This window comes from Cataglyphis hispanica, chromosome 4, assembly GCF_021464435.1.
Source record: "Cataglyphis hispanica isolate Lineage 1 chromosome 4, ULB_Chis1_1.0, whole genome shotgun sequence".
NCBI classification, from domain to species: domain Eukaryota; kingdom Metazoa; phylum Arthropoda; class Insecta; order Hymenoptera; family Formicidae; genus Cataglyphis; species Cataglyphis hispanica.
This window is the reverse complement of record NC_065957.1, coordinates 8,271,066-8,299,062: the sequence shown is the minus strand read 5'-3', so window position 1 is coordinate 8,299,062 and position 27,997 is coordinate 8,271,066. Positions and strand designations below refer to the sequence as shown.

Genomic DNA, 27,997 nt, shown 5'->3' with positions numbered 1-27,997 from the left:
AGCACAAGTTTTAAAATGTAAAGAAGTGCAGTATAAAGGTAAAATAAACGAATAAAAATTTGTAACTGCTGAAGAACGTTATGTTTTCACACAATCAGCGGACTAAAAAGCTGTTATATTTATAATGTTTTTCATTCTTTTAAACACAAAATTAAAAATTATTATGGTCCTTCTCTAATAAAAGTAAAATTTAATAATATTAATAAAAATTAAGTAAACTATACATGTGTCTGTTCTATTAATATGAGAATGATAGGAATAGTAAGAGTTATGATAGCAAAAAGGAAAAATTAAAAGATATAATAAATACTCAGTAATTGTCAGTTAATATCAGTTGGCATATCATATCAGAGTTGCATATCATAAAACAAACATTATTTATAAAAAGATTTTTTTTTTGTCTTATATATTATATTTTATAATTTTTTTAAAGTGGTTTTTATCTTTCATCGTGTAATATAAATATTAATTCATCTTTGTTAAAATGTTTTCAAAAAGTTTTTACTGTGGGATTTAAAAATAGAAATGGAATAAAAAAACTGATAATATAGAAATTCTAACAGCAATTTGCATTATTATAGAAATATTTAAGCTGAATATGTACCGCTTGTGGAAAATAGAAATGGAAATGCACGCCTATACATTTTATCTGTTAAGCTTATCACATTATTCAGAATCATTGCTTTAATAATTCATGTACTTTGTTTTTTTTTTTTACAGATACTCGTCGAGAGAGCCATCACAAATTTCAGAAGACCGACTAAAATTACAATCATGTGGCAAACAATGTGAACTGCAAAAGTCATTATTACATATAATATACTTTTAGATTTATTTTAACATATTTAAATTATATCAGTGCTATTTATTTTTCTTTAAACTTTATTAGTTAATATATTATAACAACAGTTTAACATTAATGCTCAAAACAATAAAAATTGTACTGACAAATCTCTCGTGATAGGAACCACAGAACTATAAAAGATATATTTGAAATCGTGGACAAAAGTTATTAACTTTATCATAGAACACAGTTGTCAACTAAAACGACATTAAGAAATTAACGAGCAATGAACAAAACCCATATTGATCAGTGCAGTTATGTGACAAGGGTCTGATAAAGTGACATTTCAAAATGACGTGTAACGTCCGGTATGGGATACTTTCGTCGATATGAGCGCTTGAGTCGACGAGGGGTGGCATGACGAAAGATCGACGAGCGCACGAGCGCGACAAGAAAATGTCGATTCAAGAACGCAATCTGTCCGATAACCTGGTTTCCACCGAATATTTTAGTGTTTTAGTGGTCGATGACGGCTTGCCGCCGATCATTACCGATCTTCCCCGCTTTTCCACCGTCACTTCCGAAATTGCCAACGTCACCACGCCAGTCATTTCACAATCGTCGGTTCAAGACAGTCTCCTGGAGAATCTCATTATACCGCTATACGGTACAATCTTCTTCCTTTCTATCGTCGGGAATTCTTTAGTGCTCATCACCCTGGCGAGGAACAAACGGATGCGGACAGTGACAAATGTCTATCTGCTAAACTTGGTAAGTCCTTGTATTCTGCTTGACTTCTCTCTTTCTCTTTTTCTCTCTCTCTCTCTCTCTCACTTTCTGTTAAATGAAAAATCCGAAAATTTTCCGTAAATACTAGACTTCCATAAATACCAGACAGTGACAAGGAGAGGATAAAAAGACTTTAATTATAAAATTTTCAATTTTGAACTTTAATATTTATACCATCAACGCAAATTAATTTTGAGAACGCTTTAAGTTTACTTAACATAAATAATTACTTTTTTTAATTTCAAATAAAATGCTTTTATATTTATATATAGTATATTATTATATATATTTCTTATATAAAATTATAACATATACACAATCTTAAATAATACTATGATGCAAATGATGCATATAATCACTTTCCTTTCCTGAAAAGAAATATGAACACAACTCTTTATTCATGAATATGCAATTCTATCGTCGTTTAAAATTCACACGATGACATGTTTCGTTATTGATGTGGAAAATAATAAAGAAATTGTTCATCGAGCAATTCACCGTCAGCGATTGATTTAGTATCCATATATCTTGCAAAATTTATATCCAGAAATATTGTTGACTGCAACAGTTTGATAACATTGAATTGTTTTGTAATCGACTTAAAATGAATCGAATCGAGCTAAATAGTTTTCTTGCGCGTCCCCTCAAAATTGAAATTTTTATGAAAATTGTTTCGATTTATTTTATGCCGAGTTTATCATTCGTGGCAAAGCGATGTTAATTAATTTTTTATATTAACACAGTAATTAGATTTCATAGGAACATAGATGCTACTCTTTAATTCTACAAATGATTTTATTGTGAACTGTTTGTATTTATATCGGCTATTTCAAATACTATATTATAAATGCTGATTTAATTTTTAATTCAGAAATATTGTATATGTGTATAGACATACGTTGCAGTAGCACAAAAAATAAAACAAAAGAATAATGCCGGAATCGCATACATATATATAAATTCGCATTTCCGATTGCGTCAAAAAATAATTAAATTTTTTCCGACCGCAATTTTTCATTCGATAATGATTTATCGCGGATAATACATTATATTAAAAAAATGAGCAAAGTGTGTTTTATCTATAGATCCAACTAAACAATTTTTCAAATCAAGTATGAGAGATAAAATATACTGTTGCGTGCTCCACGTAATACTTCTTGCAATTTTTACGATGTCTCGTGCAGGTTTCCATGCGAACAAAAATATCCGGTACGGTTTGCGCATGGGTTAATAAATAAAAGCAGAGAATGATAAGAGCGCCAACGAGATTCAAGAATCTGCAATGTCCTGTGCGCATCTATTTGACATTTTTGCATATTTCGTATGTAGGATGCGTCAGGAAAAAAAAAAAAAAAACTGCCAACAGCACCTTTTTTTCGGCTGCACCGGCTGCTGGCGATTCGTCACGCATGCATAGTCATCGTTTTGCCAGAACGAAGAAAAATGTCGGTCACGTTCCTAGATGCCGAAAACCTGAAACCTTTTCGCGCTATGTATTCAATGACAGTAAGCCTCGTGAAATTGCTTATTGTTAAAATAGGTTTTCTTCAAAAGAATCTTTGATTGAATCAAATAGTGATCAGTTTATCTCTCAATTTTATTTCATCGCTCGAAATTGTTGCTTCGAAAAAATGACTCGCAGGTTTGAAGCTTATTATTATAAATTAATATTATAAATATTAATTATTTATTAGGATATAAAGATATTATTAATATTATTTTATTTTTTAATAGATATAATATGTAACAATATATATATATATATATATATATATATATATATATATATATATATATTTAATACAACCAATAATTTTATGCTTATTTCAAAAAATTTTTGTTGCTGAAAAACATTCAAAAAAAAAGAAGTGTACATAAAATAATGTAGATTTAAAATAGTAAAATATATCGATAAGTATTATATCAACAATTGATTTTAAATCCGATGTAGATAAATATCTCATACTTTTAATACGCATATTTTATTTTCGGATATGTAACGGAGAGTACTCGATTCGCTTATTTGTTTGATAGCATTTGCTTGTTTGTAGGCAGCATATAAAAATGTGATCAAAAAATTTTTTATTTTTTTCAAAAAATAAACTACACTTCGAATTCGCGAGAAAATGTGTGAATGTTTTAATATTTATATTGAACGGGAAATATTCCAGTTTCGTTCGCGCACTCGTGAATTGCAAGAACGGTCCACTTCCATAAAAAAGCGCGCAAGTAATACAAATATTTACAAACAAGTGGAAATATCGGAGTTAATAAACAAGATTCGGTTATTTCTTTTCCCATTTTTCCGCTGCTCATCTGCATATCAAAGCGTCTATTTATATTGGTAAATAAGTTTTCTAGTACTTCTCTAGATTTATCATATAAATAAAAGTAGAAATATATTGATTGCAAAGAAGATTTATTTCGACAAAATATGTGATCTACATATGTCATTATTTTTATGACAATAATGGCTTTAGACATGTAATCGTAAATATATGAATGAAAAGTATTGCTTATTAAATATTAACAAAAATTGATATTAAATTTTTCGCTGTATTAAAACTTTTATTAAAATAGTAAATGTGACTATCTTTCTTGTATTTATAGATACATAATACATATAATACTTTTATTGTCTTTTCATACATTTAGGAGATAAAATAGGAGATAAAATAACATAAATATTTCAAATATTAAAGTATATAATAAACAAGTTCAAAACGCGTAATAAGTTTTATATAAATTAAAGCATATTTTTTTATTAAAAAATACTAGTAATTATTATTGTATCATATTGATTAAGTTACGCAAATATTAATTATAATTAATAAGTATAAAAAAATTTACCTATGTATATTAAATATTTCGAGATTAATAGGATTCGCTTTTCGCTTCACAATTTTGATCAAGACGGCATCCTCATAAATGTAAAAATTGTGCGCGTATTTCTTTATGTAAATATTTAGATACAAAACATTTTACCGCGAAATCAGAGAAAGTTAGCAATAACTGTCATGTCATTAATAAATCGCCTCGCCATGTGACGTCTTTTGAATAAGAAAAGATTTCTTTTAAGATAGGATTCTTCTTTAAAAAGTAAAAAGAATCTTTAGAAAACAAAGAAAGATACATACAGCTGCTGAATTGTTTTGATATACAAGGCAGTAAAAATTTACATAAAAACTTTTAGGATCGTGTTTAAAATTTAAGTCCTCATAAAAGAAGAATCCGAATAAATGATTGAAAATAAAAAGGAAACAATCTCTCGTAAATTAATCTCTACAGATGTTATTAAATAATATATTTTCATTTTTAATTTAATCACAAAAATATTTAATGTACAAAATTAAGAAAATAATAGTTGGCAAAGAAAAAAAATTTATTACAAGCTTTGTTAAAAAAACTGATATTTAATTGATAAAAAAGTCAACACAAAAAGCAACGCAATGTTTGGATATAATTTTTTAGCATTTTGTGTATTTCCGTAATCATGTATAGATGGGTATTGCGAATGAATAAAGTTTTTACGGCACGATTGAAAGAAACATAAAAATTTTTTGGTTCAAATTGGCTTGGTTTTGCGTGAAATAATTTTGTATGCGTTGCAATATACAGTCTGAAAAGTTTACGTATCTCTCGTATAGTGATGGTTGCAAATTATGTACTGCTATTAGCAAATGGAGTTCTTGTCACCAAGATTAAAAAAGTTTTCATAGCAGAGAAGTGAAACACAATATTGTTTGCATTTTATTTCCTAAACAAAAACTTTAGAATTATTCAAAATTTTTATTAAGCTATTATATTATAATAATTTATTATGACATATCAAAGATTATAACTATATTTATGTTATCGTGTATGAGTAAAACAGAAATTGTTCGTTAAATTAATTTCTATTACATTTTTACTCAATGGTATTTTTTTATTAATTAATAATTTATTTGATGCTACTTCATAATCAATCGGATAAATAAAACTCTTAATTATTACCTTTATATTACCAAATTCTATGTGTAATACAATTATTATTGTATGATCTCATCAGTTAATTTTTAAATTATTGAGAACAATATTTATGTATGTGTAATATTTTATAAAATCATATTTAGGAATAATAAATTCGAGTAAATTAATGTAATCATAAAAAATCATAAAAAAATATTGCCATTATTGGCAATATTATTTTATACATAGTTATAGGTAGTGTATTAAATTATATCAATAATATTCAATAGTAATCAATTTATGATAAATAATAATTGTTAATATAATTTTTTTATTAAATATATTACTCGCCATTTTTAACACTATCTCGACACAGAAAATTTCACAGCAAAATCGTCTCGCCAATCTGCTTATGTAATATTCCCCAAATATTTCCACTCCGTTCCGCATTTCCGCAATTTTCCTTCAACACCGATTCATCATACTGATAAGCGCCTTAGCAAAGCCTTCGATTTGGCGCTGGGAAGCTTTACGGAAGCGGAAGTACAGACAATCAACAAATATAATCTGTTGAGAATTTACTGCGCTCTTGTGTAAAGCATAGATTACCGTATTGATATCAATTCGCCAAATAATATCTTCGCAAGTAAAATGATTTCGTTTAATTATAGCATTGAAATAGAGAGACTTTCTATATATTTGCTTGATATTGATTTATTATGTATCGGTGAATAAACGATTACTGTCTGTTATACAAAATATTTCGGTATTGTTGCGACGCGTATAACAGATAATATACATGAAAAATCCATTTTCTTCGATTGTATTTTTGATATCGAAACGATATTGTACCATATATAATATAAAAAAAAAAAAATGATACTTGAATATCTATATAAGCATTGCACATTGCATTACTGGCGTCGAAAGAGTTATATGTAAAAGAAATTTGTAATGGCGTTTCTTAAAACGCCGAAAAGCTCGTCCTTTTTCGAATTATGTGCATCATTACCTATTCGGAATTTGTCATCGCCATATGTCCTTTGTTCTTTATCATCGAGCCGCAGACTCCTCGAATTTCGAGAGTACATGCCAAATCATCATAAAAATATAGTGACTGAGTCTCTTATAATATCAGTTTTATTTACTCGTGAACGTGTGCTTGACATTACGGAAGAAAAATGGTAATAGCTGGATGTGTACGGTAAATTTATCAGAGCTGACATCATAATTCTGCACGGATTTATGGAAATTTGAAAAGTGAAGAAACGCTCACACATGCACGTATACACACATAACAAGATTGAAAATACATCTAACATTATATTTTTAATAATTCTTCATACACTTTATTCTTTTAAATTGGGATATTTGTACATATATTTATATAACTTTTATGTACGATTTTTTCACATTATTTTGTTATATAAATTTGATAAATAAATATATCGCGTAAATTGATTTTTACAGTAACAAGTGAAATAAGTTTTTCTTCCATGCGCTACGGATGATAAAATGTCAAAGTTGAGATTGCTTAAATGCTACGCTGGCGTTCCTATCAATCAAAAATGATCGATGCTACGTTATAACTCGGCATCATTTATATTCGGCTTTTCTATTTGTACAATATACCAGTAACCGCTAAGTCAATATACAACAATCATTTTTATAACGCTGTTTTTATAGATGTGATACAATTTGTTGACTACAGTGACCGATTCATATATCATCGTTCCTATTATTACACGTCGTTCACTTTACAGTTTGCAGTTTTATTACCTGTTGTATTTTTATTATACCTAAATATGTTACATTAATAATTTAAATATTTAATTATTATTTTCAACTATATTACATGTGTGCGATATTTTAGATAAGTTGGAAATTGGATTGGGCTTTAAAGATTTCAAAGTATCATGCTTAATAAAAGTTGATAAGATGTGATAGCTCACCTATCTTTGAAAGTTGGCAAAGACTGATCTCTCTCTTGCTCGACTATATAATCTATGACATTTTACATTAAACTTAAATCAGAATCTCTAGTACGTGATCCAATTTAACGTTTATCTCGCTTCGCTAATGCAACATTGGTTTTGCCGTCATCGATAAAATAAAAAGTTCAAGTTTGTCTCTGACAGAAGGTAGGTAATTGAAAGAGACCACTGTTACATATACACAGATCAGTTAACAAGTAACTGTCAGAGATGACAAGTGTCTGTTTTTTTCAATATATCGACTTTATCGAAACGAACGCAACAAACTAAAAATTAAAAGATAACTAACGTTGGATCTAAATAAATAAAGAAAAAAAGATGATAAAAAGATGTGCGATGATAGTAGAAAGCTATGTATTTTTCTTATAGTGTTGAATTTTATATATTTTTCTGCGTGGGTGTGTGTGTGATGACTTTAATGGAAATGTAAGACTTTATCTTTTGAAGAAGTCTGCGCGATTATGTATTTAAGAAATACATTGATCCTTGAACGGAGTTTTGCGGAGAGTAGTTAAGCGTTTGAAACATCCTTTATAGTCGCAACGTGCGTGTCTCATCGATGTATGTGTATTAGAATAATCCTATGTCTGTTTCATGCATTCTCATTTACAAACAAATTTTAGGTACAATAAATTTACAATTTTTAGGTGTTTAACTTATATGCCCTCTGCTCAATTACTGACTAAAATAATTTTCTGCTATGGTAAAAATCGGAATTACTGCTTGCTTGCGCTTGTCAAACTGTTTGACATAAGTTCCAGTTCCAGTTAAATTATTATTTCCTCACGGTGCATGGTGTTGGAAAATTTAAATCAATTATTAATACTAATTAAAGCAATCAAGTTTTAAGTCGTTAAAAATATTTGATAAATGTCTCACTCTCGCAGTTAAGTCAGCGCTCAATTTTATTAATAAAGAAAAAAAAATCGTTATTAAAGTGAATAATATCAGTTTTAGTAATTTTTATTGCAAAAGGAATTAAATAAACACCTTTTGAAATAAAGAAACATTTTAATCAGGCAATTTTGTTCGTAATAAAATACATACAAAAGTTTTTTTACGAGTGAGGAAAACACAAATATGTACTTTAATGCAAAACCCTGTGTTTACACGCTCAATGCTTTCATATTTTGTTCGTATTAGGATAGCGCTTCGTTCGATCAGAGAGAAATGCCGAAGCGGAGAGAATAAAATTTTATTTCCTCAAACATATGATTTTAAATAGAATCACTTAATATTTTGTGACAAATTTATAAAACACATTATATTAAAATTTCGTTAATATATTATTTAATATATGCGCACGTAATAATATTAAAATAGTATAATAAAATATTAACATAAAATATTTCAGGATTATTAATAATAAATTTTTAAAATGTAAATTTATATTTTATACTGACATTTTATATATAAATCTTAATTTATCTTTTGTACTCAAAAAATCCTCATGTATATGTATAAAAGTGTCTATTAAAAATCTATTAAAGTATAGAAGAAAGAATCGAAATGTGGAATGTCGTATGACAATCCTTCGAATAGAAGCAAAACTTTTACCGATATATCTCGAGGTACAAAACTACCAATTACACGAAACAAATCAAAGAGTTGCAACGCATTGAAAATCGCTTGCTTAACGGAAATGCGATAACAAGAATGAAACTTTTTCAAAGGCCTTTTATTGAGATTTGCAAGTACTGCAACTGAACTTGCAGTTTAAAACTCGTTATTTCTACTGTTCATATAATTTAATTTTACAAGATGACATTTTGTAATGTAATAAATATCATCAGAATGATATATCATGTTTCTGTCACTAATTGCGTAACGTTTTTAAATAGCATAAAAAGCACAGAGAGAAAATTCTTTTTAAATATAAAGTTAAATGTACAATCTTTACTAAAGTTGGCGAGAATTTAAAAACCTCTAACATGCAACCTTGCAACATATTTGTATGTATGGAATTATAATTGTACGTTTATTGGCGTTTGTTTCTCGTTAAGCTTGCTCTTTAATATATGATCTATTAAAATTAAAATTAAAATTAAACGCAGTACATCACGTTTGTTTGGTATCACAATGGTCGAGATTTATACAAAAAATTCTTCAATTTTTTTTTTCTAACCAACCGTTTGTAATTGTCTCATCTAAATATTTTATATATAATTTTGGGTACTTAGTAAGAAAACTATTAAAACTATGACTTTTTAACATTAAAACTAAAACTTTCCACTTGATAAAATAGCCAAAATGTAGAACTGGAGAATAAAAGTTGGGCAAAGTCATTAGTATAAATTATAAAACGCGCATAATGGAAATAAGTGAACGCAAGAGATGATGTATTATTCGGATATGATAAATATTATAGCATAATAAGTTATATTCTCACCATTTTCATGTAGAATTAAGGTTCATATATTTTTTATAATCTTCTTTTATGCTATTTTAATTTATTAATTGTATTGCGCAAAGTAAAATGACTGCATAATTTATATAGATTTAAATAACTATATATTTAAATAATATATTTAAATAATATATATTTAAATAAATTTATATATGTTTATATATATTTAAATAACTTTTAAAATTTTTATATATGCATATAATATACCGTTTTGTATTTTTTTAAACAATAACATTGTTACATTAATTAATAAGAAAATATTGAATCAAAAATTGTAAATTTTCTATTATTGTCTATAATATTTAAGTAATTATTTTTTCTTGAGACTGCCTATCATTTTGTCTCGAATTAAATATTGATACATTTTTATGAAAATGTGAATTTTATTTCTTTCTTTTTTGTATTTTATATATATTTATAACGTCAGAAACATGAACTAAAGTTTAAGTATAACGCAAAATAAACGCTTAACTTTATAGTGTATTTTAATAAAGTTATGAATGTAATAACTCAGATTCAATGCGTTTGCAAATCAATAATAGCTTCCACCTGGTTTTCTTATTTCTGTCTTCTCTGACTGACTACAACTTCGTTCTTGGTCGTTTACCTGGATTTTTTTTGAAAGCTGTATCAAAAATGCAGCAATCAAGCAAAGACTTTCATCATTAAAACTACTCCAATGGATATTGACTAAAGGAAAAACAAGAATTCTGTTTTCTAAGACTACACAACTTCAGTTTCATTAAGAATAGTGACTTTCTTTTTACGAGATAGAAAATGCTTTCCTCGGAAAATGAAAATTATTCTGATTGCAAGTAGACTTTATTTTCTAGAAACAATATATAAAAAACAGCATCGTGAAATCCGACCGAGAAAAATTAAATATTTTTTGAAGTAAAGTTTACACCCCGTATAATTGAGAGCCAATTGTTGTTTGCCGATGATCGATTGACCTAGTATTTCGAATTTCATTTGTAGCGTAATCTTTGAAATTGAGAGTTTGCGCGCGCAATATAAAAACGATAAAACTATTTACTTCTGCTTTAGTTCAAGATGTTTAAACGTTTCGTGCGGTGAGCCTTCTTGTTTCATTTCACACAAATAAAGTCTGACAAAATAAATCTTTGGATAAAAAAAACACTGGCCGCGTTCTCTAATCGTTTAATCTTGCAATCGTAAAACCAATTATTTTCACTTTACGTTTTCTACTGTCAATATATTTTTTTTATGCTTTTTCTAAATTAAAAATGTAATTAACAAAATTACTGCTGATCTCTGTTGCAGGCTGTATCGGATCTTCTCCTTGGTGTATTCTGTATGCCTTTTACTCTCCTGGGTCAGATACTCAAAAATTTTGTTTTCGGTCTTACAATGTGCAAGCTGATACCGTATTTTCAAGGTAAGTGTGCATTCACCGTGATATAAGAATTCAATATTATTGAAAATAGACGTGTCCAATCTTTGCCTCACCGTCCTACATTATAATAATAAGGATCAGAGAAATTTTCAAAAAATCCCAAAACGAGGACAATAAGCGGCATCTGGAAAATCTCAAGAAATCTCATGTTTATTTACAATATAAATATTTGCCAATATAAAAGCGGAAAGTATATTATTAAAGAAGGAGTTACTAGATTAATGAAAGTAATTGTCTTAAGCTTATGGTTGTTTCATCTCGACAATTTATTAAGGCAAAAATTTTTTCTAGAATATTAAATCGCTCTTTTGCTAGTTTAATCCATACTGAAAAATATTAAATCGTTAATCCACTAAGTAATTAATAAGTACTCGAATGTGAAATGTATTCTATGAAAAATCTGATAAAAAATCCATTTAATTGCTAAGGCACAGTATTTAGCTCTTTCAAATGATTAAACAAGGAAAAATTTTCAAATGATTGAGAGATTTGTTGATAAATGCTATTGTAAGAGAGTTAAATACATCAATAAGCTTTTTTTCCCCACAATCTATTATTATATTATTGAGCAAAAATCATAAAAGAAATTCTGATTAAATGGATTTAATATATTTGCATGATGCATATATAACTATTTTATATTATTAATTATATTTTTTATGTAAATATTTTTCGAAATTTTATTCATATTAAAAAGCAGAGTTTGAATTAATTTTAATGTATAAATTTATAATTTTATCATGCACAAATATTAGCATAAGTAAAAATGATTTAGTATGATACAATAGATGATTTAATATATGATAATCTTTCATAAAAGCGGTTGAATGCGATAAAGTAATATTTTTCTTTGGAGTTGCGTTAGATGGGAATAATAGTTTTTATTTTATCTTCTTTTCTAAAAAAATGCAATTATGCTCTTTGTGTATAATAAATTTTTCTTCGTGTATAGAATCATACAAAAGTGTCTTTGCAGAGATATTAACCTTTTAGACGTCGTATGGATTCTTCATAAGTTTTTTCTTATATTGAGATCTCTTAAAATCTCATGCAACGATTCATGGTAGGAAAAATAGCGCGACGACTAAAGAGTTAAGCAAAATTCATATGAAAATTACAAAATAAGAAATAAAGATAATATGATGCATTAGCGAGTAATCATTTAATCTAGATTTATTTCTATACTTGTACATATAAATTAATCCATGAAGTAATTATTTTACATTCGAGTTGACTTTAATCGGGCAATATTGATTGAGTAAACGGCACTTCATTGTCAGTGGATGAATATTGCATACAACAGATACTTCTATGCCTCAACTTGAGTTCAGACTAGCTTTCCGCGGTTGACTCATTTTCCTCAACAATTGATTTAGTTTAATTTGCTCAAGTGACTGTACAGGCGAAGAAGATTCGTTTCTGTCATTTATTGCGTCTTTCCTTTGATTAAAAAAAAAGATAAAGATAGTGATATTAAGTGCAAATTAAAATCATACGCTAGTAATTTCTTACATCCTTAAAAGTTTTATTAAAAAATTCAATTACGAAGTGCAGTTATTCAGATGATCACACGCAGAATACATCGCTTTTTCATTTGTAATAAAATGCGTTTAATAATTCAACATCGTTTCAGACATTTTATTCATTTTTAACTAAACAAAAAAATTCATTCTTTTATCTTGTAAAAAGATCGGTACATTCGCAATAAAAAATGTAACAAAAGACTATAGTTTTATAGATAATACAGCAAAAATTTTTTATTTTTTTAATATTAAAGCTTTTTTTGTATATTACAATTTTTAAATAATTTTTGTAAATTAATAAAAAAAAAACCTCGTTATGTATAATAATAGATTATTATAGCCTCCAATATTCGATATAGCTATTCTTTTGACTGTAGATATATATTATTGTAATTTTAATTTATCATCTTTCGACGTATCATCTTTCTTAGAAACTTAAATCTTCATAGATATCGAAATTTTTTTCCGAAAACGTAACAATATAGATGCACATGCTTTGACAAGTTAGTTGTGTATTTGGTATTCAAAGCTCTTACGGAAACTGCAGCTATTATATGCAATTTTAAAGTCTCATATCGAATGCAAAAGAGGATGATACTATGTAAATGTGGTAATGGCGATACAGGAGGAAGACGCTATTAGGAAAATATTCTTAAAGGCAGTCGGTTCTTGTCATATTCTTGTTGACATATTGTAATAGCATTTCCGAATAATGTTACGATACGATATAGCGATTATTAACTTTGTGTGGTTAAAAATTTGAGATACAATTATTGAATAAAAATATATTGATTATTTATGCAAAAATTGAATTTTGTTCTTATGCGCGTTTGAAATCTCCTTTTAATTACATTTTTACTTAATAAGCTTAAAAAGGCTATAAAATTAATTATTTAAAAATATTAAAATATGTGATACATTTTTCTTGATTTTGCAATTTCCTTTTAAATATGTTGAAAGCTATTATCGCTAAGATTTTCTTAAGCAACTTTTTTTAAAGTGCGGCGATTCAATGCGCTTGCGGCGTATTACTTTCGCCGTTGATGGAATATTAAAAATTATTTAAACAAAAATGTATTAAAAATAACATTTTAAAAAAATTGAGATATACGTGAATAAAACCGGTATAGCTGATAACTCAACAGTAACCAAAAATAAAACAACATCTATTAGAGAAGTTAATAGAGACAAAAATAGATAACAATTTTAAAAAAATTTGAGAAATGAAGAAAATATTGCTGAGAGAAAGAGAGAGAGAGAGAGAGAGAGAGACAACTCAATTTTTATAAAAATTATTTGGAAAATGTTACTTATGTATAAAAGATATATATATATATATATATATATATATAATGTAACAAATAATTATAATAAATTTAATTAATAATTAAAATAATTATTAATAAATAAAGTAATAAAAGGATTGAAATGACGTAGCGTGCGCTGCATATTAATATAATTTAAGTTTTTCTTAACATTTTACGATAATAAATAGATGAACTTACCATTAAATAGATCCCTGATGTAACGATCGATCTATCACTAACGCAATACTCAAAGAGCTTGTAGCTGTCACACGTGATATATTTACGGAGCGAACAGCAAATTGCTATTGCTCGATGTGTACTCGGATAACTACTATGATGTAATGCTAATTTTCCAGGTTGCTAGATATTGCGGCAAATAAAAATAACTATAAATATATATATATATATATATATATATTTCCGCGAGAAAACGTGAGAGAAAAAGAGAGACAGATTTTATTATATAAAAATATATATAATAATTTATATTTTATATATATAATTTATATTAAAGTACGATTATTAAATTTTATTACATTCTCTACGTATTAAACGTTGGCAATAGATATGCAAAATTACGCTGCATATGATAAGCATGTTTAAAGTCGAAGTTTTGATCGTAGAGGGATATTTTAAAAGAGAAAATTCCTATAGGTATGCATATTTGTCGTGTATCATAATGGTCTCATCGCATCAGCGGAATTTAAATGCGCCACTGAAAATCGCATCTCGAATGTCCGTCGATAAAGGAAAATGGTCGTCCCGCGTACTTCAACGTAGACTTGTATTATACTTCTGAATATCTCGGGGATATTTCGATATTTCTTTAGATGTGTGACGCGCTATCAAGTTCGCCTCATGATTTGATATTCGGAAGGAAAAAAGAATGAAAATATGTATATGTATATAATGTATATATATATGTAATATAAAGTATCTATTAAAAAAAAGAAAAATAAAATACATAATAACGTAGTATAATAAGATATTTATTATCATTTTTAGTAAATCTCACTAATGTTTTATACTTTTTGCTTGTCATACATTCCCATCTTGATTTTCATTGTAGATTGGACTTTTAAATTACGCGATACGCACGATTGTACAACAGCATGCGAATGTACAACTATAAAACTGAATGTAAACTTTTTGTTAACGCATGACAATAACTCGCGATACGAGCGTATCGAATACATAAAAAAAAAAAAAATAAAGGAAATCAAAGATAAAAATAGGCGTATATATCGTTGATTTAAGGAACTTTTTCGTTATGCGTATATATTTTCGATGGATTATTCATACAAGAGTATGAAGGATTTTCGAGGAGTCATATAGGTATGTACATACATAGAATATAATATTCTTTCCGTAACCTGTTTTGAAATTGAAATCGCGCGCGAACGCAGTACATTTTTCGTCGTAGATATCGTTCCTTTTTTTTTTTTTTTCTCGAGACACTTTTATTATCGCGATATAAGAGTGGGATATAATCGTTTTTTTCTTCCATTCTCGCGGATTATGCCGGCCCTGTCTCGCGACGAGCCGAAATTCGCATCGTCTCGCGTCTTATTCTCATAAAACGAATAAAAGCAGCGGTTCTTTTTTTCGAACAAAGAAGAATAACGTATCGAGGCATGAAATTTCGCTCGTGAAGAATTTTCATGGTGTACGTTTTATCATTTTCGCGTAATGAGCGAGTTCCGTGTCATGCCATATTAATTCGCACATTAATAACGCGGATTTATAAACAATTCGTAACACGAGGTCCAAAGCTCTTTATGCAAATTTTCGCTTGGCTAAAACAAGTGGATGCATGTTTTAGATTTACGTTGCTCTTGCTATAATTAATTGTAACATTTTATAGAAATATATACCAAGTATCATCCGCTCATAAAATTATTATTTCTCTCTTTTTTTTTTTTTCTAACATTGTTTCAATTCGTCACGACGAAAGTAAAAAATAATAGTGCACTATATCAGCGACGTTTGTTTCTCGAAGAAAAAAGAATTGCAATTTAAAATAAAATTTTGTTGCACCGTGCTTTTTTTCGTTTTAAAACTGAGGAACACATCGTCAGAAAGGTCACAAGTCGTAGGATGGATAGGTGCATTTCGTTATTTATCTTGTCGTATGCGAAAGCTCACCAGTGAAATATATCCAAGAGAAGCAGCGTAAATTTATCGAATAATATCGGTGCTTTAGAGCGATGTTCGCAAAAGACCAGCGTCCTTCTCAATTTCGCTAGATAGTACATTCTCCGTTATCTCTCCATATTCCTGTACAGCGTACTTCCTCGTAGTTTATATCAATAAAGGCGCGGAAATGACGAAGATGCATCAACGGAACTAGTGACTCCGGTATATACGAATTCGTGAGAGATATATACCTCCAAAATACATACAAGCATATATCCATTAATTATTATATAATTTAATTAATGTAATCTAATCTCTCATCTAATTGTGTAATACAAAATTTTGAATTTAATTAAACTATAAACTATAAACTATATGAAGTCATTAAAAAACGATTAATCTCAACAGTCTAGGAAAGAAAGAGATTTGTATTTTTAAATTCTTCATACTCTTAAATGTTTGAATTATCGAGTTAGTTTACTTTATTAAGATTTTTTTAAGTATGCCAATATATTACATTTATTGTTATTATAATATCTAATAATATACATCTAATAATATATACATCTAATAATATAAATTGTAAAAAAGGTTGTTTTCAAGAGCAATTATATGCGAACAAGTGCCACGAGTTGCTTTCAATTATTAATTCTGTTAACTCTGGCTGTCCTTGCTTTGTGCAAATTAGCATAAATTTCTTATATTGTTCGTCTTTTCAAAGTGCATAATTAACTTTTTCTTATAATTAAAATAACAGTATTAATAATATCTTTTATTTATTAAAATTTTGTAATTTATTTAAGTTTTTAATATAATTTATTTAAATTTTGTAATTTATTTAAGTTTTACTTGCTATTGCAAATGTTTTTTTACAGCGCAAAAATATTGTTGTTAGAAAATTCTGGATATTTAAAAAGCAATAACACTTACATATATTATACATATGTATACGTTACCGTAATTGATGTACAAATTACGAAAAGTGATCTTGTATATAATTCAGTTAAATTAATAGTGTATGTATTTTAATTAGCTGTGTCGATCGGAAATCTATATTAAACGAAGTAATTTGCATTTTTAATTCGATATTCCAATGCACGTTTTTAAATGAAATTAAAAATAACTGTAACGCTATAAATCGTATCTACAAAGATAAAAAATGTTCTACTTCTCATGCACATTATCCTCCGATAATAAATTTTCTTAATTAATTTGGAATTAACTTTATCTCAAGAAAAATGTCAAGAGACATCAGTAATTTCCGAGTTTTAAACGATATTAAAAAAAGAGATCTTTTATAAATTTTGAAGAATATAAAATGTGAATGACAAAATTACATTTTTTGATTAAATAAGTAAGTAAAATTAAAATTATTATTATTTTAATTTAAAATATTATTATATATTAAAAGAATGAGAAAGTCATCTCTCTCTCTCTCTACTCAGCTCGACAAATAATTCTTTTAAAAAAAGAGAAAATTGCAATTGTGTTTATTTATTTACATACAATAATATTATTTTTGCATCGTAACTAAACTAAATTGCCATAAATGAATAAAGCATTTTCCAATCAAGGTTATTCGATAAAATTCTCGATAAAATTCAAACTTAATGAGAATTTTCTGTTAATAGCCTTGACATGAAACAGCACGTAAATAAGCCTTGCTCGCAACAGAATTTCGTAATTGGTTCTTAGGACAACGACAAAGAGAACTTTCTCATAAAATTCTGTCTTCTTCCATTCAATGTGTACTCTAAGTTGTAAGTCGTGAAAATTGTTTGGCGATGCTTTTAAGTAGAAACTTCTCTCTATCGCTGGCTTTCGTATCGACGGATAGGGATGAAAAGAAAGCGAGTTCTGGAGTGTAAAAGCGATCCTCTGAAAAGCTGCATGTCACGTACGTTCGTTCATTTCTTGCGATGTACATAGCAGTTCTAGATTATTAGCCTCAACCCTTCAACTTTCTATTATTGAATGTTAAATTGTTTTCTGTCTCCGACAATGTGCAATTGACACTAACAATCGAAACATATTTTCACGTTATTCTAGGAAATAAAAAAAATCATATTTTTTTCCTTTCTTTTATATTTCGGAATAATTACATCTATCGATTTATTTAATTCCAGCAGGACTCAAGCGGAACAATATAAATCAAAGATTAAATTAGAGAAGCATCGATCGTCCATATGTTACACAATATCGTATTAGTTTTTCGTCGCTCCATAGACAGACTTCGGGATTAACTTACTTCAGAATCGTCGATATCAAATCAGATAAAAAATCATATTTGTATAAAGGCAAACCCAAATAAGTCTGCACGATGACAAGCGAGACGGTTTGATTAAATAAAATGATATGCTTTCTTCAGCCGTGTCAGTATCGGTGGGTGTCTGGACGTTGGTGGCTATTTCGCTAGAACGCTACTTTGCTATTTGCCGACCGTTGAAATCAAGAAGATGGCAGACACAATTTCACGCTTACAAAATGATTGCTATCGTATGGACTCTCAGCCTCACGTGGAACGCGCCGATTCTCGTCGTGTCTCGATTAAAGAGCTTACGTGGAGGTAAGAGAATACTGATACATGTTATGGGTATTGTATCTTATTTAAATAAACAACAAGCGTGATTGACAAATAAATAATAGAAGACTAAATAATATTTTATTAAATATATTTTAATAAAAAAAAATTATAAAAAATAATTTTTATAAATTATCTTCTTGCAAATAAATTTGCAAAACCGCTTAAAATAATTCGCAAACATTAAAATTTCACTAAATGCATGTGACATTTGAAATATTTGTTAAAAAATATTATATGTTATTCACACAGACTGCAACCAAATTTTTTATGCCGTATATTGACATTTTTACCTCGACCCAATATCGACATCCATCCTCGTCTGTCTCCGAGAATTTCACTCGTTGATGCAGCTAGCTTATGCATATACATAATATTCAACAACTGAGACATATTGAATACTCTGCAATATCGAAAATCTACAGAAGAAATTGAGCCCTTTGTGCTGAAAGCTATTGTGAATGAAACTTTGTCACGTGGAAGATGCTTTATTAATTATATTGAAAGAAATATTTTTAATGAATGAAATTTAATAGAATTTGAAGCGCGACAAATAACAAATAATTTTTAATTAGTATCAAACAATTCTTATATTTTATATACTAATTGATTGCTCTTGTTTAATATTAGTTGTTACTTGTGATCCATTTGTTACGTAAAATCTATTTTACATAGAATATTACTTTGAGATAATAATTAGTAATTGATGGCGCTTGTTCGATATTATCAGCATTTAATATATGTAATAAAGTAGGATATATGTAGTAGAATATGTATATATGATCTGTAACCTCAGTATACATAGGAGCAACTTGATTATATTACGTAATTCCTCCAGCACTAATTGCACTCTAACAGGTTTCGCCTCTTAAGATATTAAGGTAGTAAAAGTCAATTGTGTACAGAACAATATTAATATTATCGATACCGTATATTACTTACTAAAGTGCTGTATCGAAACAAAGTTAATTGCATCTTAACATCATACTCCTTTATGCATTCTCTAAATTTCTTTATAAATTTATGAATGGTTTTATTAGCAAATAAAGTAGATTTCTAGAATATTAATTATTATCATGAATATTTATGGATACAAAAATCTGTTATACATAATATAAAACATAATTATTCTAAAAATTTTAAAAATTGATATAATATTATTAATTATTATAAAATTATTAATATATATATATTTTTTATACACATGCATATATACATAGTCTAATGTGACATGTAAAATTGATTCTATTTATTAATGAAATAATCTATGAAAAAAAAAAAAAACAGATCTCTAATTTTAATCAACGAGTTTAATTAACGGCCACATGTAAGCTACATGTCCGTGTTAACAAATGAAGAATTAAATTGCTCCTGTTTCAACCACGCGGTTGTTTTCCACTGGAAAATCCCTGTTTCAACCAGGCGGCGATGCGAATCGATTACGTTACTCTATCTAAATGTTTTAGTATGACTGAAAATCTCTCTCGCATCGTATAATAATTTCAGGAAGACGTAAATGTCGCGAAGACTGGCCGAATGTCGGTACCGAGAGAGCGTACAATCTTTTTTTGGATGGCACGCTGCTTCTGATACCGCTATTGCTCATGAGCCTGGCCTATTCGCTGATAGCGATAAAACTTTGGCGTGGCCTGAAGCTCGAGATACGACAGTCATCGACATGTACTAGAAGACGTAAGTAAAGTGTCGCTTCGACATGTCAAACGCACGCACGTGCACACATATTCTCGTATCGCGAACGTCACGAAAAGCTGCCTCATACATTCAATTGTATCTTCGTTAAAATCTATTCGATAAAAAAAAAATTCACGTAACGTACATCAGCAAAATTGTATGATAGTGCAATTACAGTTAGTGAGATATCAATTAATTTATAAATTAAAGTTATTGAATATAAAATTCAGAAATTGTGTACATTTTGTTATACTATCGATATATTTGAGCCCAAATCAGAAATGTGACTTGCCGGATTTTTTAAAATCAAATAAATTTTATACATGTATATATAATACGTGTACGAAATGCCCTTTGAATAGTCTTAAGATCAAATTCATATCAAGATCGAATGTGATAAACATTATGAATTACAGTCGAGAGAACGGCAACGGCGTCTAGCGCGATAGTTCGAGGCTCAACTTACAACAATAACAATGACAGAGATGCAAGATCGACGGTGGTGTTTCGCGCTTGCGGTCCAACTTCGAGGTCGCGTCGAGGCTTTTCGTCTTCCTCGAGGCATTTTCAAGGCACTCCCCAAGGTGCATCATCTAGGGTGAGAAAATATTGAGTAAATATGAAACATCACCTTGAAATCTAATATCAATAGGCAGCCAACATCAATAGAGGGAATCAAATTATCAAAATTTATATTAAGCTTCGCCAAAGAGGCAAGAGAGATCAAACGCGTTTAATTAAAATCAGTTTAAATTTAATTTTTGAATTATTTATTTTATTAAAATATTATGTATCTTTTAATTTTGCAAATTAAATCTATAAGATCTTTCTTAACGATATATTTCAATATACAAGGACGATAGTTTTTTTTTTCTTACGGATATTAACAAAAATATGCAAAAAGATTTTCAAGAAATTCCTATCAAATAAAATAATATTATTTTGTTCTATTGTTTATAAGTATGAGCTAAAAGCAAATATCTCGTAATTTCATAAAATTTTTATATTTTTACTTCTTTTTAATACTTTTTTATTTTATAAATTTTATAATAAATCATTCAGACCTAGTGTATTTTATATTATCGACAAAATTTAATTTTGATTTATCATTGCAGACTTAATATACTTTTTTAAATATCTAATTAAAATTTTTTCAGTTATATCATAAAAATATATTTTAATTAATAATATTGCAATTATTTTTTTGAATTTAATATTCGAGTAATTATTCTTGTTAATAACTCAATTAAATCTTATTATTTATATTATCATTTTATTATTACACAACGAGTACTTTATTAATATAATCGAGATAAGCTGTGCAGTTTTGATTATAAATTGAGAAAATCTGTATTATTATATAACTTCTCCCCCCGGGCTAATTGAGATTCCATGATTGAGTGAAACAGCTCGCGGCAGATAAATTTGCGAAATAGGGTGATGAATTAAGTCATTCTCGAGACGAACATTTAAGCGACACGTGCAATGGTTAACCGAGACATCGCATTTCTCTCTTCCTCCCTCTTGCTTCCTCTTGCAAAAAAGGTGCGGTTATCACGGACGGCGGTCTCCAGGGTGCTTACCGACAAGTGTCACGGTACAGATTTGTCCCAGGGATCCAGGATTCAGATACGAGCGAACGGAAGCGGCTGCTTAACGCGGGACACGAAGGATGTCACTAACGAGGATCAGCAGGACTCGACCTGTCCTCTCAGCAGGCAACACGTGATACGCAGTAATTACATGGGGAAGAGCATCGAGGCGAAGAAGAAGGTATGTGCGAGCGACTTATTTAAACGAACTGCGACACTTGTAACGATTTCCGCTTTAATTTTTTTAAATTTAATGCGGAATTATGTATGCGCTTTGTGCATGCACATAAAGCGCGCTCGGTGGTGACTCGGAAGGTTCCCGTTTCTAGGAAATCGTGGAATCTGGAGCGAAGGTAGGAAAAAGCCGCAGTTACCGGTGCACGCCAGGTCGCGAGATATTTATCGGCAACTATATTAACCCTTTTATTATTCGCCTGCAACGCTCACTCGTAAAGAATTCTATACACAGGTTGTTTCAAAGTTAAACGATCAAACTTCGATATGAAAGTTGTGTTAAATGCGAGAGAAAGAGGTGTTAAATTTAATGTTGCATCAAAAACGGCAAACGTTTTGAAAAACATTTTGAAATAGAAAATTAAATAAACTTTTTTTTTGCACATAACGTGATAATAACATTTCTGAACTTATGTTTACATAACATTTTCTTCTTACTTTTACTCACAGAACACGCTAGCAAAGTTTGATCCTTTAACTTTGAAACAGCCTGCATATTCCTATTTTACAAATATACAGAGAAATTGTAATATACATATTTTCTTTCTCTCCCTCTCCGTTGTATATTTGCGCGCTTTAATTTAGTATACATGCATAGAACGCCGCTTGCGCTACTCTCGAATCATGGCAGCATAATATGCATCACGAGACAATATGACAATTGCCTTTTGATTATGAATTCTGAAATCGAGGACGCTACAACGTTCGCTGGTCGCACTGAACGCCATATCTCTTCTCGTTCGATGTCACAGGTGATCAGAATGCTCTTCGTGATAGTCCTGGAATTCTTCGTGTGCTGGGCGCCGCTGCACGTGATCAATACGTGGTATCTCTTCGCTCCTGATCTAGTCTACTCGGTCGTCGGTAGCACCGGTATCAGCCTGGTGCAGCTATTGGCCTACGTATCCAGCTGCTGCAATCCCATCACGTACTGTTTCATGAACAGAAAATTTCGCCAAGCGTTCCTCGGCCTCTTCGACTGCCACCGTTGCTGGAGGTAAAATCTAGACGAAGCCGCGCGCGCGCGCGCGTACATCTTTCATGTCGCGAGAGACATAGACTTAAAGGAGTTATGATGACATATAAGACGGATCTTTGCCGTACAACTCCGTTCTCTTTACGAGTTCTACCAGTTGGTTGCTCCGATGCGCGGGTTTAATTTCGTGGAAGATGTACGTAGAAGAGTTCTCTCGAAGCTGCCGCGGCCAGTTAGGAAGGCTGTAATTACGTCCCAGCCGTTCTCTGTCAAACTCCAACGTTATTAACGGAGCGCTCTCGTTCTTATTTAGACATAAAGTAATAAAATTTATTTTTTTTTTTTAACGCAAGATGAAATTAAAAGCATACAATTATGAAATAGTTCGTGTTTTTTTTTACGTATGTTACTTATATAAAATGTGCGCTTTGAAAAGAATATACTCATTTTCAAAATTCAAGAGAAAAAAATCGCGTACGCACTAATTAATGTCAGGCATGAAATCCTCATTGCAAACAAACGTTCACGCAAACGAATGTGCGTTTTATTTTAGGGTAGGTTGCCGACACAGCGACATCGCTATGGCGACCACGGGAAATGCCGGACAAGCTGGCAATAACAGCGAATTAAGCGGAAATGACTCGACGGTGTACCTAGGCAGAGCGTCCCTCGTCGCTAGATCAGGTATCATCACGCCATTAAATTGATCGTTCATTATCGTCATCTCAGATCCGGTTGCCATCAACCATAATTTTCGAGATTCCGATTACGTTACCACGACATTATACGACACCATGACAGTCCAGATTCTGTCAAATTATCATAATATTATCATGACATTACATGAGATCATAACTTTAGAGAGTCTGTCGCGTTGTCTTTCTTATCACATTTTGAAATGTTAATTAAATTTTATACTTAAAAATTCTTATGTTGTACAAAAAGTATAAATAAAATGCACATTTAATACACGATATTTTTCGAGTTTAGTTAGATTCGTAACAACTAAATTAAAGCAGTGACGTGATCGATAATGGTCCGCCACGAACCAACATTCACTGGCTTTTCATGGCATTCGTTACGAGTTTCCCACGTGTAATTCCTTCATGAGATACCCGCTTACATTTACTATATATATGTACCGGATGTGTCTCTAAACTTTTGAATGAATAATTAGTTGCGCACTAATTCCTGCTTGTGTGAAGGTTAATTATTTGTATCTGTTCTATATGAGAACGTCCTTGGTCTGCACATATAACAATAATGTGGAGATAAAAGTAAGAATTGCAGCGCTTAATATTGATAGACATAAAAATATTTTACTTTGATAAATTTTCCGCGTGTAGAGAGATAACTAAATATACATAGTACTTGTACAAAAATAGAATCAATTGCCATTCTTGGATTTTGAAAAATAGATCTCTGAATGCATGGTATATAATATAAAAAATTTTAACATCTAACTTTGATGCATATTTTGATCTATTAATTTATTTTTTAAATACTGATCAGTACGTTATATATTTTATATCAATATATTGACAATAAGAGAAAAATAGAATTTTTAGAATCTGTGTGATTTTATTTATAATGCTTTTTCTTAAATATTCTGTAAAAATAAATCTTTTGAAATTGCTTTTTTCGTCGCATAACCGTATTTACTTTGTACTTCAAAGACTAAGATTTGCTTAAAATTGCGAATTAATGCGGTTTAATATTCAAAAAAAAGGATTATTACTTTGCACGTGTATCTAAAATAATTAAAATATTCAGTAAAATAGAATGTAAAAAATAATTTTATCTTGCAGATGATGAAACTAATATTGATCTATCGTGGAATATAATTATGTATTATAAAATGAAACTAATTTTTTAAAATATGTATAATTTTTCAAATCTTGATTTTGTAAAAAAGATAAAAAATAAAATTTTATGGGATATTGAATTAAAAACAAAATTAGTATATTTTTTACATGTGCAATAATTGAGTGTTATAATTAGCAACATATTGTATGACAGCCTCATGCAAAGCCAAAAATTGGCAATTAATTTTTTTTATATATAATTGCGTTTAATCTGAAAATCTTACATTGCGCAAATGCACATTTTCCAGATATGATAAAATGTAATAGTAATTTATGTAATAAACATAAATTTATATAAATTCCATAACAAGTTTGGATATTATTTCGTGTGACATAGTATTTAATTACATTGTACTTCGTATATGCAACTGACAATCATGACTAAATTTCATAAAAATTATAAGCGCTGCTTTCAAGATAATTAAATTTAAACTTTGTGGGGATAATATTCCACACCTTTTTTTTCTTCATAATAAATGCATTGTCCGACATTGTCCAGTTTTCATCCTCAAAAATTTACTTCATAAAATATGTATTTTACTGTAATTTTTATTTTATCTGTGCAAGAATTTCTGTGAAAATGCGTTTTCATTAAAGTTGGTAAAATATTCGAATAATTTAATACATATTCTGAAATAATTACTTTCGTCTATGTACGCATACACTCTGGATTTTAATTTGAAAAATGAATCTATTCAAATGAATATATACGCACTTTTACTTAAATAGTATTTTAATTAAATAGTACTTTACTTTTTCCTTTATTAAAAATTTATTTTTAACGTGTGACTATGAAAAACATTCAAAAATAACACAAAGTGTTCTTTATATTCGCAACTAATCCCGAATTAATGAGTTTATAGATTTGGATAGATACGATTTCTCATATTATATGCGGACACATCCGGACTTGAATAAACGAGCAATGATTATTTTAAACTTGGATATTGGACCCGCAAAATCCGGGTCATATTTGGTCACGAACCCTTGTCTTCACGGGAATATTGTTTCAGAGGTAGTTCGGTTGCTGGAGGAGGAAGATCGCGTCTAGTATAGGTCGTGCGGATTATGTGACGGGGTGACGGAATCGAATGTATCTCTACCCCAATCCCGCGAGCAGGAGGATTTTTTTCTGAAAATATCCTGGCGACCACCCATCGACAGGATCGCTTGTCATGGAAGCGGTAAGGAACTCGCATGTGCCGGCGCGTCTCATTGCTCATCGAGATCTTCTTGCGTGGACAATCTCAACTTCCTTTACGATTAACCGAAACGAAATATATTGATGTTATTCTGCGTGAAGTGCGTATTTTTTGGCCTAACAAAAATCTCTTTTTATACTTTTAGTTAATTTATAGAGATTATAAAACGTATAGAGAGAGAAAAAAAGCTCCTAGTATTTTGCCGGATTCCCGTTGAATGTCTTATTTTTCTATTCTAAATCAAATAGATTGCATTCATATGCAGCTGAAAATATAATATCACGTTAGTATTTTTTGTACAGATTAGTCAAATGGATTAGATGGATGAAAGTTTTACAATGTAATTGCAAATACGTAAAATAATTAATTTGTTATAAGCATGTTATATCTTAATAAATTAACAACTTGTAAAATTGAGATCAATACTCATCGATAAATCATGTATTAAGTGTATAATCGTCGATTGATACATTTCTAATAATGATAAAATACTTTAAAATAATGGTTAAGAATATTTAAAAAATTGTAATTTTGCATCAATTCTCTTATCCTTTAGGTATGATAATAATAGCGGCACGCGCTATAAATTTTTGTGATGTCGCAAAAATTACATTTCCGGAGAATTAATAATTTGATTTGGCGAAATAATTTTATATGTTTGCATAAAAAAGTGAAAAATGCTTTGGCCACTTTCGCACAGGCAAGCTTAACGCGGTAGAGCCATAAAGTATATTTATTCAATAAACGGAGTTTTATGCGGAAAACAAACACAGTTATGTCATTCCAGCTTAATGTCTGCTTATTTACATTACTTATGCTAATTTCGAGAAACAGTTTTATATTTATTGTTTGCACGCATATATTTAATCAGATATTTTTTAATAATTGCAGCTTCAAAATATTTAAGTCAATTTACATTAATTTCTTGCGATGATCGCAGATCCAAAGATACATCCATAATATTTAAAAAAAACTTTTTGGTAAAATATGTTATTTAATATACAAAAGAGAAAAAGCGAAAGAGAGAATTTATATATATATATATACCACATGTTCATATATCTTTCATAATACATATCTTTGATACACCTGTTGCATACGTTTCATGGACCTGTCAGAGAATAACCCTTAAATGATAACGCGAGATATATACACTACATGTGCAGTTGCTCAAAACCATACTTGCTGAGTTTTCAGAGCTTTATATTTATATAACAATACTTTAATCCTTAAATATATTATTATTCATGACAAAGTATTATTGTTCATGTAACATAAATACTTTCAGATTAAACCCATCATATAACGCTGCATAAAAATTGTAACATTCTAAGAAATTTATTTTTGAATCCATTTATTACACACACATTTAAGAAAATATTATCAATAAAATGCTTTATTTTAATATAGTTGTTTTTTGTAGAGATATATCAGATTTCTTTTAAATATATTAAATATATATAAAATAATAAATCTATCGGCATACATTTTTAAATGCTGCTTTTATTAAATAACTGTGTTTGTTTGGGTATATCTTTCAATTACTTCTA

At 29.2% G+C, this 27,997-nt stretch overlaps 1 protein-coding gene across 3 annotated transcripts; it reads left to right on the top strand.

The window, feature by feature from the left end:
- Window positions 1-840: 840 nt before the first annotated feature.
- On the top strand, window positions 841-27,953 carry LOC126848977 (cholecystokinin receptor type A-like). Of its 3 annotated transcripts, none has more exons than XR_007687330.1 (9): window positions 841-1,555; window positions 11,207-11,321; window positions 18,674-18,871; window positions 20,393-20,578; window positions 20,995-21,176; window positions 22,124-22,351; window positions 23,157-23,401; window positions 23,939-24,064; window positions 26,259-27,953. XR_007687330.1 is itself a non-coding variant. In XM_050590400.1 (9 exons), the coding sequence occupies exons 1-9, from the start codon at window positions 1,202-1,204 to the stop codon at window positions 26,294-26,296; spliced, it is 1,608 nt and encodes a 535-aa protein (XP_050446357.1). In that variant the 5' UTR covers window positions 841-1,201; the 3' UTR covers window positions 26,297-27,951. The 3 variants fall into 3 exon arrangements, 2 of the variants coding, with proteins under 2 accessions (XP_050446357.1, XP_050446356.1); XM_050590400.1 differs by having other exon boundaries at window positions 22,193-22,351; window positions 23,934-24,064; window positions 26,259-27,951; XM_050590399.1 differs by having other exon boundaries at window positions 23,934-24,064; window positions 26,259-27,947.
- Window positions 27,954-27,997: the final 44 nt, after the last annotated feature.